Genomic DNA, 16,490 nt, shown 5'->3' with positions numbered 1-16,490 from the left:
AAGGAGAGTATTGAGTACATTTGACAGTTTATAGATATATAAAAAAGTAAATGAGGCCAACGTACAGCAAAATACTAACACACAGCAGGAGCGTCATGTCTCAGCTGGTACACTGGCTGTCTCCCAACCTGAAGGTTGTGGATTTGGACCTCACCCTTTGAGTAGCCTTTTTTTTGTTTAGTTTTTTAATACACTGGTAAAATGTACTCAAAACTTTCATTGTAAAATTTACTTTGAGTTTTTTCGAGTCCCCCTCCCTCTTTTTTTCCCTTTTTTTTAAATCTACCTGCACTATGGGACTGAGTTAAGAGGCATTATTCTGTGATGTACAAATCTTAACCTAAGAATACAGTACAAATATATGATATAGCAACACAATACACTCTCTATAGGCTATATTAATTTTGTTCCTGCCATTGTAACCTACCCTGGAGGGAGGACCTCATGAGTCCCATTTATTCACTTTTGGAAATTGGGGAGTTTACCTATTTCTTCTTGAGCTTACCTATTTCTACTTGGGTGTAGATGGCGTCTGTGGCTCAGGAGTTAGAGCTGGTTGTCGAGTAATCAGAAGGTCTGCTGTTCAATTCCCACTCTTTCCAAGTTATGTTGTTGAGTCCTTGGGCAAGACATTTTACACACATTGCTGGAGGTGATATGAATCCACCTGCTGAGGACAGGTGTGTGCGGCTTGCATGCTTTTCCTTAGACAGTCTGCTGTCCTTATCATCATCATCATCATCATCAAACATTTTTAAATAATAATAAAAAAAAAATCCTCATTTAAATTTTTTTGTTTCTCAGTGTCAATGATAATGATTAAAACAATAAACATTTTGATTGTAGAATACAATGTGGTTCTTACTAAAAAACAATATATATATATATATATTAAAAAAAAAACTTCTTGTGCAGGTTCTAGATGAAACCCTTACAATATAAAAGGGTTCCAGAAGACCATTACATTAATTAAATCAGATGGAGGAAAAAAAGAAAAGAAAAAAAAAGCTTCTCCTGGTCTGCTTGGAGCATCCAACCATTCAGCATTGAGATGTTTTTCAGCTGGTAAAAGACTGTTTTAGTGATTGTGCAACAGTGCTATTGTATCTCAATCGCGTATAGTATTTCTACTTACCCTGTGATTGGCTGGCAAGCAGTTCAGGGTGTACCCCGCCTACCGCCCGAAGACAGCCGGGATAGGCTCTAGCAATCCCCGTAACCCTTGCGAGGAATAAGCGGCTCGGAAAATGGATGGGTTTCTACTTGACCCTTCTTTTTCAGTTGAGTTGTACAGGTTGTAGTTCACATGAAGTGAAAGTGGAAGAAAATTTGAGTATCTGAAGAAAACATGGAAACCCCCACACAGACCTGGGCCAAGATTGAAACTCATAAACACTTGTCGACTAACTGTCGATGGGCGAGTATCAATACCGGGTATCGGTATTAGACCGATAGCAGGCCTTATTTCAAGGTATCAATACTCATGTTAGCTACCCTCTTGTGAATGTTTTATGATCAGGAACAAGAAATTAAAAGAATTGATTTCTTGCAAGTTTATGGGGAAAATGCTATATTGGGATTGATTGATCTTTCTTTAAAATTATCTGTCATTTTTTTGGCGGGGGAATCTTTATCAAAAGTACTAGTGGTATCGGTATTGGTTACTACACAAGAGTTAAGTGCTCGTACTGGTATCGTATCGATTAAAAAAAAGAAAGTAGTATCACACATCTCTAATACTAACCAAATGCTTCTCAGTTACCAAATACATGAAATAAGCAAAATTATTATTTTTTCTTTGGTTTTAAACACTCCTGTTTTTGTGTGTGTAATTAACATGTATATTATATTTTCACAACTCAACTCATTAAGTGGGAAAAAGGAGGAAACACGAAATGAAGAAAGCAAGAAGAAATGAGAGCCATGAGAGCTGGGGGGGAGGGGGGAGGCACAAAAATTTTAATTGCTTAATAAGAGTCACTGCATTTCCATTAGAGTCAAACCCAAGTTTTCTCCCATTGACTGTTCTTCTATCATTCCGACTGGCCTGACCTGGGAGAAATTTCGACATTGAGGTGAGCAGATCTTCATGTTGGATTCGTTATTCTGTACCATGATGTGTCTTTTCATTCGTGCTATACTTATTATGTAAAGAAAATAAATACTTAATTTCAAGAACTGTAATATATACAAAGCTAAAATGTTAGACCTCAGACAGCGTAATTGCTTGACGTTTATTGCGAGTAATATATTTTCTACAATGCAATTTGAAACACTTAGAGAATCTCTAAGATAAAGAATATTAAGAACGCCAAAGCAAAAAAAAAAAAAAAGAATTAAATAATATTAACAAAAAATATTTTCTTCAGGCAAAATAGGCCAAAAAGGATATTTAACTGATTGGGAAAAGTCACAAATTTTATAAAAATAAAAAAAAAGTCTTTCAGAAATGCTAAGGTTTTGGGGTGTGATCACAGATCATTTTTCTGCAAATAGTCAACAGGGATGCAGAAACACATTGAAGCAAAAAGGATGAAATTGAACTGCTTTACGGGGGTCCTAAGCAGCAGGATCATACATTATGTATTAACCTCGGGTGAAACAAGGTGTTGCAAGTGGATGTTTTCTCAGAGTCGATCGCACTTAGGTTGAGTGGTGGGTTGCAACTTAGACTGTTCGCCAATACTGACAAATAAAGACAGAAGCGTCAACATGCACCTATGGCTCTCAGGATTCACTCAACCTAACATACCCACCCAGTTGCTGTTTTCAGACTGTGGGAGTTAATCGCAGCTGCTTCTGCTGATCTAGTTATTGAGCTATTGGAGTCACAAGACAAGTATCCTTGCTGCGAGCATGTTCCAAGAAATCTATATAGCCTGCATTGTGTGAATTATTTAAACTCATTTGGCCTAATCAAGAGAAATTCAATTAATAAACAGCAGCAACAAAACTATCTGCACGGGTGTCGGTGTGTAGCCCTCCGTCAACCAAATTAAGAATGAAATAAATTTGATAATATACAGATGAACTAAAACCTTCAATAGGACATCTTGTGATCGCAATGGAAGGACAGATTAGAAGCAGGACGTTTAAATTGATGTTGCATATTGCAATTAATGCAGCTCTGTTCCAATCCTATGTGGGCATGATGATGCTTAAATCACAGTGAATGCAAACCCATGGAAACTGTAATGTACTGTAAATTACAATAGATGTGCTGATGGTTAAATGAACTAGTAGAATATTTATTATAATCCTATATTTAATGTGATTATTTTTGATTACTGTTACACTCTAAAAATGGATTGGTTAAAAAAAAAAAATACCAATCTACTAGGTTAAGATCATATTGGCTTGATTAACCAATAGATTGGTCAGACATTGACCATTCCGGGTGGTTACGAGCAGACCAATTTAATTGGTTAGCCAAACAACAAATGAATTTAGTTACAATAGAAAATAAGTCTAGCTAGATCACATGGAAATATATTTATTGTATCAATGTATTGTATTCTAAATGTATTCATGAATTATTATAAGTGATTACTATATAAACTAGGTGTGTGAATTGCTTAGTACCTGGCGATTCGATCCGTATCACGATTCATAGGCCCTGAATCTATAAGTCGATTATTGCGAAAAAAATTTTTTACTCAAATTTAAAAAAAATACTCATCAGTAAACTTGTAGATGTGCACTGTAAGATTTGTATGAAAAAGTATTTGTTTATGTAAAACTTCAGGCTTATAACTGTGAGCCACTGTATTTAAAGGTGCATTGTGCCATTTAAAAAGCTAATATTAAAGCTTTTTTTACATCATGCATGCTCCACCAATGCCCAGATGAGTATGAAAAGCCCTGACTGTTTTACTCTGACTGCACCTATCAGCTTTTATCTTCCCTCTATAGTAGAGTGTGCAGGCCCTCACACGCCATAGTTTCTTTGGGGAGGGGAGGGGCGGAGATTTTCTTATCTCATTTGAAGTCCTGTTTTCCTTTGTCAACTGTGGCTGTCACTTTAAGATCGTGCACGTACTTGCACGCGCACCATGAACTAGCCTGACACAGATGCTGCAGTTACGCTTTGGGCCAGAGGTGGCAGTCGTGAGTAAAAAAGTGACAAACTGCACAAAGATACTTTAATGTGATTATTTTTACATACAGGATGAAAATGATCCAATTTCACGTAATTAGTTTTTTTCTTATTAATTACGAATATATATTTGTTTGTCTATCTCTGCCATCTTTGCATATACTGGATTGCAGAAGGAAACTATCTGTATCTCACTGATGCTATTCAGTCCACAGAATAAGTCATGTGTCTGCAAATATATTAGATTTATGCTCAGTTAAACGGGCCCAGGTTACATCCATCTGTCCAAGTCCATTTGTGAGTAAATATTGAAAGCATTATTTTTCAGAATTCACATTTTTTTTGTGACTGAATTTAGTGGTGTGCTGTGAGAATTGCCTGATGTAAAAAATGTGGCTTGGCTTAATAAATGTTGGGCAATAATGGCCTAACCTATGGGTTGAAACAGGGTTAGGCTTGTAAACATTACAAAAGTTTTGATGTACACATTGTTTTTATAATCCTGTAATTGTATATCACACTTAATGTACAGTGTCACAAATAAAGTAGTCCACTTTTCTCCCCAGCTTTGTAAATTTCAACAGGATGGCTCTTCTCAACTACCCTGTTCCAGAGATGGATGTGACCTTGCAGGAAGTTTGCCGCGTCCTACAGCTCACTTTAAGTCCTGATCGTTATGCAGACTTCAAAAGCACCCTAGAAAAGCAGAGGCCACTTCTTGAAGAAGCCCAGCAAAAATTAGCATCCAGTGCTGCAGGCCAAGAAAATTGGGTTACGGAGCAGTTCAAGAAAAGTCTGTTATCCTGTGCCGACCCCCTGTCAACCGCCACAGCCCTTCCAGTTGTTCTTCTACCTTCCAAGGCTAAGGGATGCAACCAGTTAACGAGAGCAGCTGCTCTGCTTTGGGCAGCAGCAAAGTTGTATAGCGAGCCAAACATGCTGAAGGGCGACGTGCCCATGGAACAGACCCAGCAATCGGAGCTTTTTGCTGCCACTCGAATCCCTGGCAAGAGTCGAGATGAAATTAAGGTACGGGAAAATTTGAATGTGTCAGAATTGTAGATTTTCATCCCGAGTCACCCTGTATTTTTACCTTCCTAGGTTTACCCGGAAAGCATTCATGCCATTATCACTTGTGTCGGAGGAGTCTTCCCAGTTGACATACTGCAGCGGTCCAGCAGTAGTGGGCCATTATCTGCTCGATCCTTCACTGATATCTACGACCATCTGGCTAAGGTGGTGGATCAGCCAAACAGTGGAAATCAGAATGACCCCTTGGCCATTTGTAGACTCTCTGCTTTGGAGCGCAAATCCTGGGCTGCCATCAGGGAAGAGATCATAGAGAACGGAGGAGCTGCTGCAGCATCATTGAAGCTAATGGAGAGCGCTGTGCTAACATTAAGTCTGGAGGACTGCAACGTGCCTTCTGAATTGGCGGACATCCTCAACGCAGTGAGGCTGGGAGGAGAAGGAGATGGTCCTTGCCTAAGATATTATGACAAGGTGGGACTGCTTAGATGACTCTTTTCTCCACTCTCTGCTTCATTTTACACTGCATTCTTGCTTACAGATTTAATTAAGGTATCATTAATTTCAGTGGTTGAAGGCAATTCAACTTCCACAGATCTCAAAGTGTGGTCACAGACGCCTTTAGACATCATACTTAGTTATCGGCATACAAAGTAAACTAACCCGCTGTCTCTTTTCGGCAGGTGGTGAATCTGGTGGTGTTCAAGGACTGCACGGCCGGGATGGTTTTTGAGCACTGTGCTGTAGATGGCATGGTGGCTGGCCTTGTAACTGAGCATGTATACCAATTGTCAGAGACAGCTGATTTGAGCCTCGTCCATACTAATGTAGTGAATGGTTCTGCCACAGTGGATGTCACAAATCCTTTATACCCAACATGCCTACCATTTACTTTGCACGGCAAGCATAGCACCAAGACATGCCCTGATTTAAAATCCCCAAATCCAGTTCTCACTTTCGATGTGTCTTCTTATCCTGATGTGTTTTCAACTCTGAGAAGCCAAAGAGGCCTTTATGATGCTTGGATAAACTTCTCTTTACAACTGTCCCTAATGCAGACTCTTGGGGAATCCGCCGCCACTCACATACTTGTCACTCCTACCCATATGCGCCACTACAAACATGGCCGTTGTGATCCCACCTACTCAGTCAGCATGAAGTCCCGTAAATTAATAGGTGTCTTGGCATCAAGCGTTCGCCCAGACAACACAATCCAATACACGAATAGCCTTCTAAATTTGTTCCATGTAGCATATTTGGAACACAAGGCTCTCATAAAAAACACCAAAACTGGACATGGTATAGGTCCCCATTTAGCTGTCCTTCGTCGAGCTTTATCAAATGACAATCCATTGAAAAAGTTTCTGGACCCTTTTGGATGTCCGTCTGTGTACCTCACCGGTACTGACCTGATGGAGGGAGTGGAGTGTGGAGTTGGAAATGTTTATGCCCAAGATCAGCTTGCTGTAACCTACCTTGGAAAAAAGGACAAGGTTCGAGTTGTGCTTAATGGGAAAGGTAGCTTTGCTTTGGTACTAGACAAGCTTCAGGAAAACCTGAAGGGAAACTTGAAGTTAGTGATGCTTTTAGCGCTCAAATATGCAATCGCATGTCAGATGGGAGCTCTTGAGTGTCTCTTCAAACAAAACAAAACAAATGACATGAATGGTGAGATTAATCACTTTCCAGCGAGCACTGGCAACAATAAAACAACCACAGATATGAGTTCGGACTATACTCTGATGATCCATGGCGGTGCTGGAGAAGGAATGATGCTGAACGCACAAGTGTTAAATGTCATTGAGTTTGCTCTGCACACAGCTTTAAACCTCGGATCGCAAGTGCTTCAATGTGGTGGGCGTAGTCTGGATGCAGTTCAAAGGTCAGTAGAGGCTCTGGAAGACTGCTTTCTCTTCAATGCAGGTAAAGGCTCAGTATTCAACAGAGAAGGCAAAAATGAAATGGAGGCCACCATAGTAGATGGCAAACTAATGAGGTCTGGATCTGTTGCCTGTGTACAAAGTGTAAAGAACCCAATAAAAGCAGCTCGATGCGTCATGGAAAAAAGCTCACATTCTCTTATTGTGGGAGAAGGTGCTGAGGAATTTCTGCGTGGAGTGTTGGATGAGGAGGCAAAACCAGTCAAGCCTGACTATTTCTACACCGATCTCCGTCATAAAGAGTTAGCTGCGAAGCTCACTGGTGTAAATTCTTCAAAAAACAACCATCCTCAAACAGTTGGAGCTGTGGCAATGGATTGCCAGCGGGGTTTGGCTGCTGCATCATCAACAGGTGGGTTAGTGGGGAAGCTGAAAGGGCGAGTTGGTGATACAGCAGTAGTTGGAGCAGGAATATATGCTGATAACACAATAGCTATTAGCTGCTCTGGAGATGGAGATGTGTTTCTAAGACACACTGTTGCACAAAAAATCGCCAGCCTCTACCATCACAAAGGCTATAGTCTCAGACAGGCATGTAGAGAGGTGATGACAGAAAACCTGAAAGATGTATGCGCAGGAATCATTGCAGTCGACTCTAAAGGGGACTCTGTTATTGAATCAAATGCTAGTGTCATGTTTGTGGCCTCGATGGTTGGTGGGATATCAAGAGTCGAGGTGCTTCGACCCCTAAAGAATGTCTCTAATGTGATTTGGGAAACAGATGAGCTGGTTGCATACCTGAATCCCAACCCTTGGACCCCTGGGTCAACTATTTTGACCAGAAAAACTCTTAGTGGGGCCCGGAGCATCTTCCATCTGGCTGAACCTGATTTTGTGTCTCTGCTTCAAGAAGCAAAATCTGTATCACGTATTCTATGCGGCAAACTTGGAGTGCAACGCTGTGCTTTGGTTTTCTATCCCAAACCCAATAAACCTGCACAAATTAGACTGCTACCACTTCACGGCTTAGGGCCAAAGTGGCAGCCCCATCTTTCAAGCGAAGAGGAATTTTTCTCCTACAACCCTGGATACTGTACCTCTAAAAGTGGTCCACGGTGGGATGATGAAGCACTGGACAAGGTTCAAGCCCAGATTATGACTGGATTGCCAACAACAAATGCACCCTCTAGCTTTGAATTTTTGGGGGCTCGCTCAGATAACAACCTGTTCAGTCGGATTGTACGAGGAGAGGAGCAACAGTGGAGAGTCTGGGAAGACAGTCAACATGTTGCCTTTCTAACACCCTACCCAAACACTCCTGGGGTAACTGTTGTGGTGCCTCGCAAACCACTGCCAAGTGACATCTTGAAACTGGAGGAAACTGACTACAAAGCTCTGATCTTGGCAACTTATAAAGTTGCCCAACTGCTGGAAGAGGGAATGGGAGTTGAATGTGTTGCACTGATCTTTGAGGGCTTTGAGATTAATTATGCTCATGCCAAGCTGCTCCCCTTGCTGCCTTCCCCAGAAGGCTTTAAGATTACAAGATCACAAGCAGAACTCTTCCAAAAATATCCTGGATATGTATCCTCACTTGATGGTCCAGCTGCTGACCCAGATGACCTCAAAACACTCTACTCCAAAATCACCCAGTGCCAGCCTTCCCGATCATGGGAAGACCCTCAGTCCCACTCCATACTCGCTATCACGAGCCAGTGGTATTGCAACCTGTTCCAGATTCAAAACACTCTTTTCCACAGCACAGTCGAATATTTTTGCAATTCCTGTCAGTACTCCTATGCCCTGACGCCTCTTACTACAGACACCATCTCCTCCCCAATGGGTCTGGGGTCTGATTCGGAGCCCGTTTCTGTTCACCTCTTGGGTCAAGACATCTACCTAGCAGACTCTATGCAATTTGTGCTTGAATATTTCCTCCGTTTCCAGGACAACCTACAGGGTACCTACTACATATCTCCCAGCTTTAGAGGAGAAGATCCTGACGCCACACACTTGAACCAATTCTACCATGTGGAGTGTGAACTGTTGGGTGACATGGACTGTGCCATTTCAATAGCAGAGGGATATTTGTCTCATCTCACCAAGTCCATGCTGAAGAGACACTCAGATATAATCCTCAAAACTGCTGGGACCCTCACACATATCACATTCATGCTAAGTAAATTAGATGGGAAAACCCCACTACCACGAGTGTCTCTAGACCAGGCCATTCCAATGATGTCTTCTGCCGATTGCCTGGAGTGGGTACAAGATGGCCAGCCACAGTTGGGCAGAAAGCTTACACGCAAAGGAGAGCGGCTTTTGATAGAAAAATATGGTGGTGCTGTTTGGCTGACTGAGATGGACCATCTAGCAGTTCCCTTCTACCAGGCCTATGTGGAGGGCAGCGGTCGGGCCAAAGCTAAGGCTGCAGACCTTCTGCTGGGTTTGGGAGAGACCGTGGGTCTTGGTGAACGTCATTCTACCCCTGCCATGGTACAGGAGGCCCTCAGACACCATGCAGTTCCACAGCAGCCCTATAAGTGGTACACTGACATGCGCGAGGTGAAGCCACTTCTTACCAGTGGGTGGGGGATGGGGACAGAACGATACTTGTGTTGGCTGCTTCAGCATGATGATGTAAGAGATATACAGATTATTCCGAGACTCAAAGGAAATAAGTATATGCCATGATCATCACTAGGCTACTCTGGCCATGCAGATCTGACTCAAGATAAATACACAACATGAACTGTAAATCATAACACGCCTGGATAATGCAAATTATTCAAATTTTCAGCTGTTTCAAGAACCTTTCAATTCTTTATTTCTCCTACAGTTGTGCAAAAATGATTATTATGATTATAGTCATCCATCTATCCACCCATCAGTTATTTAAATGCTTTCATCATCTCATTCTCACCTTCCGCCGAATTCACAAGAACTGTGCCAGTGAAAGTTGCCTCTTGTAGTACAAACTATGTTACAAAGTTGACAAAGTATTTAATCACAGCAAGCATACAATGTTTTTGTTAGTCTTGTGGATTTTTTGGGGGATCTCTCAGAACTTAAAAGACAAACATTTTCACAGTTGTTTTCATAAAGAAAATAAATAAATACAACTCTGCCTTTCTTGTAGGTGGGATATGTTTGTGATTTTACTACCAGTGTATGCACCACACACAGCCACACACATATCCAACCATTTCCATTTTCTAAAACGTTGATCCTCACAGTTCCACCTGTGCTGAAGCCGTATACAATCCACCTTAATTTGGGTGAGTTACATCTTGGACTGGTCACCAGTGACTCACAGGCACAACCATTCAAACTGGACACAGAGGTTGCAGATGCAAACCCAGACTCACGTGACTGTAAGGCAGACATGCTAACCACTAATCCAAAATGCTGTCCACCCTCCTCCAACACACACTTTTGTTTTAAATCATTAAATGGATGGAATTCTATGATACATTAATGACATATAAAAAACTAACTACAAATAATTCCCTCAGAGATTGATCATAATTGCAGTTCATCACCCGCAAATTCACATTTTCACGGAACCCACACTCCCCATTTTTTATGTGTGAGAGTCCATGTATACGTGTACCTGTATTAAATTGTTCGATACGGGGTCACGGTTCGTTTATGACCACGAGGAGTTGTGCTTGTCTACTCCGCCTTTTTATATGCTGCGTTGTGCTCAGATCCATTCACTTCACAGCACTGCCCGCCTGCGTTTCCCCACTCCCTCCGAGTGTGTTGTGTTCATGACATCACTGTATGGCCTGAATATACATACCGTATTCCATGTGCCAATGTGCGCTCCTGATTGGGCGGCTGTGCGAATGCCCGCTCCTGATTGGTCAACTGTGCGAAGTCCCACTCCTGATTGGTCGACAGGTTTCACGCTCGAAAGCTTGCGGTGGAAAAAAATACAACAGTATCTCTAAATTATGTCGACAACGCGCCAAACAATGAGGTGTGCCTTTTATGGGCACCAAGTTCCAAAATACTGTAAATGTTGTGCGACTCCAGTAAGCATTCCACTCGGCTTGACTGACTGCGTGGGAGGCTTGGGAGCATTTCCGCAGACATATTGCTCATATTTGAGGAAATACGGCCGTGGTTGAGGACTGGCAGGCATGATAAGAACCCGAAAGAGTCAACTGAAACATGACGTGATTAGACTGGGAGGCAGCACCTAGCGAGTTACACCACAATTTTTTATGCTTGAGTTAACGTTACTGCTTGCACTGTTGTTCGAGCACAAAAAGTTGTTGTTGTTTTTAATTAAAATTTTATGATTTGAAGATGCCAGAATTTGCATATGTTTTTTGTCTGATGACATTGTTTTAAAAAATAAATCAGACTTTATGTTCAAGCAACTGCTCAGTACTTGAGTATTCTTTTCAGGTATACTTCTTTACTTTGAGTGATTTTTTTAATTACTACTTTTTACTTTTACTTCTGTACAGTTTTTGGATACGCTATCCACCTTTGGTAGCAACACCTGATATGTTTCTTTTTTTTATTTTCTTAGAGTTGTACACCATAGTTTAAAAAACACCGTATTGAGGGAGATACTTTTTGTGTGAGTGTACTAGTACACACGACTAAGGATCCACCACAGAAGATAGGTGATTTATCAAATTAATTTCTGATAAGGTGTTTCTTGTTTTGACATACACTGCCTGTATATATGTTGCTTTATGGTTCTAAATATACACAGCAGAACATGAGGCATGTATTACTTTTGAGTCTAAACAAAATGTTGGTAATTTTATGGTTCTAAATATACACAGCAGAACATGAGGCATGTATTACTTTTGAGTCTAAACAAAATGTTGGTAATTGTAATAAACTACAAATCAAAAAAAATATTAAAATATACTTTTTCTGGTTTATAGGCTATACTCAGGTCTGGTTTACAAATATACTTGACATTTGTGAGCATATATTAAAAGTATCTAAACTAGCCTGTCCACTACTGTACTTATTAGTCTATACGACCGTAATGTACCCCTTTATTTGACGAAATAACTCACCCGGAAGTGCAATGTCAGTCGCCTATTTGTTTCCGGTTGTAACTTCAGTGTCTTGACCCCCGGCATTGGGAGGGCTGCTGATCTTTCTGAAAAATCCTCGGTCTAATTTTAACACGTAAGTGCTGAGCATTTGTTTGACGTGTGTTGCATTTTTGTGTTTAAATCACTGGTCGTGTTTCGTGCGTGTTTTACGTGTAGGTCAGCGCTTGGCTAACGTCAGTGGGTGTGATATGCTAACAAGCAAGTCCGAAGAGTGACTTTCCTTCCTGTCAGCCATTTTCTCTTGCCAAATTAACCTTTGCAACTTGCATTTTAGTGGCCACTGTTGCTATCATTTCACGACAGCTATCATAACTATGATATCACGTTAGTGCTCGCTGTGCGGGCTTGCTAACGTTAGCTTCAGCCTCTGCCTTAAGGAAACCTGTCTTGAAATTTGCAACGCGTGTCAGCCACCTCATTAATATCTAATGGTGTGTTTTTCTTCCTCATTCGGCTTTTGAATAGGACAATATGTTGAAAAGTATTGCTTTGGACATACTGTGCAAACACGTTTAGAGCACTGTTGATATTCTAGGTAAACTTCAATTAAATTCGGTCCCTTACTCTTCTTAATATAAGTATTCCTAACATCCACATTTCTGTGCAAAAATCTAAGGTCACACGATTACATTTGTTGTTTTAGAAAAGACAGGTGTGCCAATATGATTCTGCAGGTTGGACGATTCATTGGTACCATATTGACTAAAAAACTAAAATAATAATGCACTCGTATCTATGTCATGCACCATTCATCTAAGTTTTGTGGTCTGTTTCTTATTAGGTTAGTATTCATTGTTGACAAGCGGTACTGAAAATGAGTGAATGGATATTGACTGCTGTGAAAAATGGTCAAAACAAGTGGTGACCCAAGCCTTTTGCACACAACTGTGTATCTGTCATATTTACCATTTTGTAAAAATAAACTGCGCTAGAGGAGGCCTTAAACTTTTGCACAGTTAGCTATTTACATCCCTCTAATACCTTTATGGAAGAAGGACACATGGTCTCCCATTTTTGGTTTCCCTCTTATATTAATTCTATCACTGTCATTTTCTAATTTGATCACTCTCTAATGCCTTTTTCCAGGTGCCAGGGTCCCCCCCCCCTCTGCAAGTGTGGTCCCTCATGGGCGGCTGGTCTAGCAGTGCTGTGCTGGAGCTGTACCGGGCACTGCTCCGTGCAGGGCGTCACCTTCAGTACACTGACCGCAACTATTACCGCCGTGCTGTAGCTCGTGAATTTCGACGCTGCCAAGCCCTGACGACACCCGAAGACAAGGAGGAGGCTCTGAAGAGGGGCCAATTCTTCCTTAGTAGCCGATTGGGTGGGCTTATGTAGGGGGGAACTTGGGGAGGGGAACTGGTCATCTGGAAGTGTCTTTCCCAGGTTGGTTTTCTTATACTGTATTTATCTGTAAAATTCAATTCAGCTTTATTGATTTAAACCCAAAGCCTTAGAATTTGTGAACAGAAGCAAGACATGAGTGTGGGCTGATTGTCGCGTAGAAGCACCTACTAATGGTGAGCTAACAAGTTAGCAATATGCCAACAAAATTATGAATCCAAACAGGTAGAAATGGTCAGGTGGGCATAGGACATTGGTGCATCATGGGAGATCTTGACTATCCATGGCAAGAAGTACCCATGTAATTAAATGTTGCCGAGGATTTGGATGAAGGTACTGGAATTTATTTTTGACAATAGAATCTCAGTGGTGTTGCTCGATTCATCCCCCTTGACAAAAATGGCACTGCTCCCATCCATTTTTTGCTTATGACAAGTGTTCAACATAAATGAGTACACTCCATTTAGAAAAGTAAACTTGAGTATTATTAAACTCACCTATGTTTGAATGCTTGTGAATTTAATTAATTTGAAACTTTTCTTTACTAGATGTTTATTTGTGTATTTTCATGAAGAAAAAAAACATTATTTCATTAGAAAAAATCATTCTTTTTATTTCAGTTGCAGGATGGCCGGAGTGAATGGGGACCGCAAAGGGAAAAGAGATGACAATGGCATTGGCACAGCCATCGACTTCATGCTTTCCAACGCTAAGCTTGTTTTGGGGGTAGGCGGAGCTGCCATGCTTGGCATCGCAACGCTTGCTGTCAAAAGAGTACGCAAGATGCAATAATATCTGTTTATTTTACACACTTTCACATTTGTCCAAAGTGGAGAAACATCACTGCGCTGTCTTTGCCGCACAGATGTACGACCGTGCCATCAGTGCTCCAACCAGCCCCACCAAGATGGAGCAAAAAGGAAAACAAAGCTGGGAAGAGCCGGCCTGGGTGGGTTCGTCACCTCGGGTTCTGAACCACGACATGAAGGCCACCATTAGCAGGTCACTTCAGTCCCTGCCCACTGCCTCAAATTCCTTTGAATCAGGTGTGTACAACAAACTTTTTGACTTTGTATGAAATTGCTCTAAATAATTGTTTGGGGGTTTTCAACCATTTTGTTGCTTCTCTTTCTGTATTTGGTAACAGACATCCAATTTGGAGGATTTTTGCCATTTGTTCACAGTGGGTGTTCATGCGACGTTAGATTAGAATTTGTCTGATGAGATTAACTTTGTTTCAGATATGCTACATTGTAGAATACAGCTACTCTTGCGATTTGTAGTACAGTCTCACTCAAATAACATTTCACCCCTAATTCTTTTGGTCTTATCCTTCATCTGCCCTGTCTATTGCACCTCAGACTACCTGCGGAGGACTGTGGGTCGAACTGCAGTGAAAGGGAGCGGCCCGACTCAGTCCGAGCTGCTCCGTGCTCGGATGCGCCTGTCCCTGCAAGAGCGTCTGTGGGATTTCTACCAGAACAATGTGGACATTCCCGCCGAGGAGCAAGCTGTGGCCCGGAGGGCAGCGTTGGATATCTGTGCCGAGCTTCGGCTATTCCTTCACGCCAAACTTCCCGACATGCCGCTCCGAGAGATGTACCTGAGCGGCAGCCTCTACGATGACTTGCAGGTGAGACGTAGCACATCTTTCCGTCTTTGTTTTTCGTCAATCGTACCCAATCTGTGATTCAAACGCAACTCATTCATTACCAAGGTGGTGACAGCAGACCACGCCCAGCTCATGGTGCCTCTAATTCTGGAGAAGAACCTGTGGTCGTCCATACCCGGAGAGGACACAATCATGAACGTTCCAGGTTTCTGGTTGGTCCGCAGAGAGAATTTAGAATATTTCCCACGGAACAGCAGCTACTGGGACCGCTGCATGGTGGGAGGTTACCTCTCCCCTAAATCAGTCCTTGAGGTGTTTGACAAGCTGGTTGGTACGATCAACTGGCCCGCTATTGGCAGCGTCCTGGACTATGTGATTCGTCCTGTTGTCCCCTCAGAAACACTGACCTTGGAGGTTCAGTACGAGACGGACCGAAAGCTTCTCGTTGACTTTTTGCCATTACTTGTGATGGAGGACGGGACTTCTCTTATAGCCAAACCGAATCGGCTAGCCGCCGAGCGCCACGAAAACCTGTGGCGGCAGAGCTTCCGAGTGTCTGAGACCGCACGGCTCAGGGCCTTGGATCAAGAAGATGGCGGCTACCGATGCGCCTGCCTCAAGCTAGCTAAGGCCGTGTGCAAGCTCAATCCCGCCCTCAACCGGCTTAATGCCAGCCAGCTCACCAATGCCATCTTGCTGCTAAGTGAAAAACAAGCCAACTGGACCCACGGGGCGCTCGCCGACAACTTCCTACAGCTGCTGAAGACGCTAGTGGGTTACCTGGAGGCGGGGCGGCTTCCCTGCGCCCTTAGCCCAAAAGTGAACTTATTCTGTGAACTGACTGAGCAGGAAGTGGATGAGCTGGGCTACACTCTTTACTGCGCGCTTTCGGAACCCGAGTCACTTCTGATAACTGGAGCGACGCAGCTTCCGCATCCCTCATAAAAGATCTAATCCAATACATTGTGGTACTCAGTAAGTTGTTTTTCAGGTGCTGTTGACCTGCAAGCATATTTTTTCAGGAGAAGTACAACACCTGATACTGATGTGTGAGAAAATTGCCCAGTGGCATTCACTTGGTCTTGAGCTCAAGCACGGTGGCCATTGTATTAATAAAGTTGCTGTATGTTTCATGCATTGTCTTGAAAAGGTCAAACTTTCATTCTCATATACAATGTATTACTCTGCATCAGATCATAGCGCTTTTAAACTGATTGGACAGTTTTAGGTTAACAGACAAGTCTCCCACATTTTATGGTTATGGCGATTACAGATTTGTGACTGTCAAAACATAGAATGGAATGTTTATTGTCTGTATGTCAACACAAAAGCGAATAAAATGCTGATAAATTGATTTGCCAAAAGACTCAAGGTTCCTCAGTTAAAGAAAAGCTACTTTTAATTTCATCATCGTTAAAATCAGGCTTTGCAAGAAT

General features: G+C 42.1%; 3 protein-coding genes across 3 annotated transcripts; all 3 read left to right on the top strand.

The window, feature by feature from the left end:
- Positions 1-5,482: 5,482 nt before the first annotated feature.
- LOC144044133 (uncharacterized) lies at positions 5,483-10,126 on the top strand. Its single transcript, XM_077558360.1, has 2 exons — positions 5,483-5,599; positions 5,809-10,126. Exon 2 carries the CDS (start codon positions 5,848-5,850, stop codon positions 9,697-9,699), a length of 3,852 nt encoding a protein of 1,283 aa, XP_077414486.1. The 5' UTR covers positions 5,483-5,599; positions 5,809-5,847; the 3' UTR covers positions 9,700-10,126.
- Positions 10,127-12,061: 1,935 nt separating this feature from the next.
- LOC144043723 (mitochondrial ribosome and complex I assembly factor AltMIEF1-like) lies at positions 12,062-13,436 on the top strand. The gene is made up of 2 exons (XM_077557654.1): positions 12,062-12,171; positions 13,185-13,436. Exon 2 carries the CDS (start codon positions 13,224-13,226, stop codon positions 13,434-13,436), a length of 213 nt encoding a protein of 70 aa, XP_077413780.1. The 5' UTR covers positions 12,062-12,171; positions 13,185-13,223.
- A 633-nt stretch (positions 13,437-14,069) lies between these two features.
- mief1 (mitochondrial elongation factor 1) lies at positions 14,070-16,408 on the top strand. The gene is made up of 4 exons (XM_077557652.1): positions 14,070-14,216; positions 14,308-14,488; positions 14,804-15,075; positions 15,160-16,408. The coding sequence occupies exons 1-4, from the start codon at positions 14,070-14,072 to the stop codon at positions 15,997-15,999; spliced, it is 1,440 nt and encodes a 479-aa protein (XP_077413778.1). The 3' UTR covers positions 16,000-16,408.
- The last annotated feature ends 82 nt before the right edge of the window (positions 16,409-16,490 follow it).

This window comes from Vanacampus margaritifer, chromosome 2 (genome assembly GCF_051991255.1).
Source record: "Vanacampus margaritifer isolate UIUO_Vmar chromosome 2, RoL_Vmar_1.0, whole genome shotgun sequence".
Classification (NCBI taxonomy): domain Eukaryota; kingdom Metazoa; phylum Chordata; class Actinopteri; order Syngnathiformes; family Syngnathidae; genus Vanacampus; species Vanacampus margaritifer.
The sequence above is the reverse complement of the archived record's forward strand: the minus strand, read 5'-3'. Positions and strand labels throughout refer to the sequence as shown.

What these genes read in the sequence shown, in the direction of transcription:
- mief1 (XM_077557652.1), top strand. Translation starts at nt 14,070, where the DNA reads ATGGCCGGAGTGAATGGGGACCGCAAAGGGAAAAGAGATGACAATGGC. An exon ending in CTCAAATTCCTTTGAATCAG is followed by an intron (nt 14,489 to 14,803) that starts GTGTGTACAACA and finishes ATTGCACCTCAG; the next exon opens with ACTACCTGCGGAGGACTGTG. An exon ending in GCCTCTACGATGACTTGCAG is followed by an intron (nt 15,076 to 15,159) that starts GTGAGACGTAGC and finishes TTCATTACCAAG; the next exon opens with GTGGTGACAGCAGACCACGC.
- LOC144043723 (XM_077557654.1), top strand. Translation starts at nt 13,224, where the DNA reads ATGGGCGGCTGGTCTAGCAGTGCTGTGCTGGAGCTGTACCGGGCACTG.
- LOC144044133 (XM_077558360.1), top strand. Translation starts at nt 5,848, where the DNA reads ATGGTTTTTGAGCACTGTGCTGTAGATGGCATGGTGGCTGGCCTTGTA.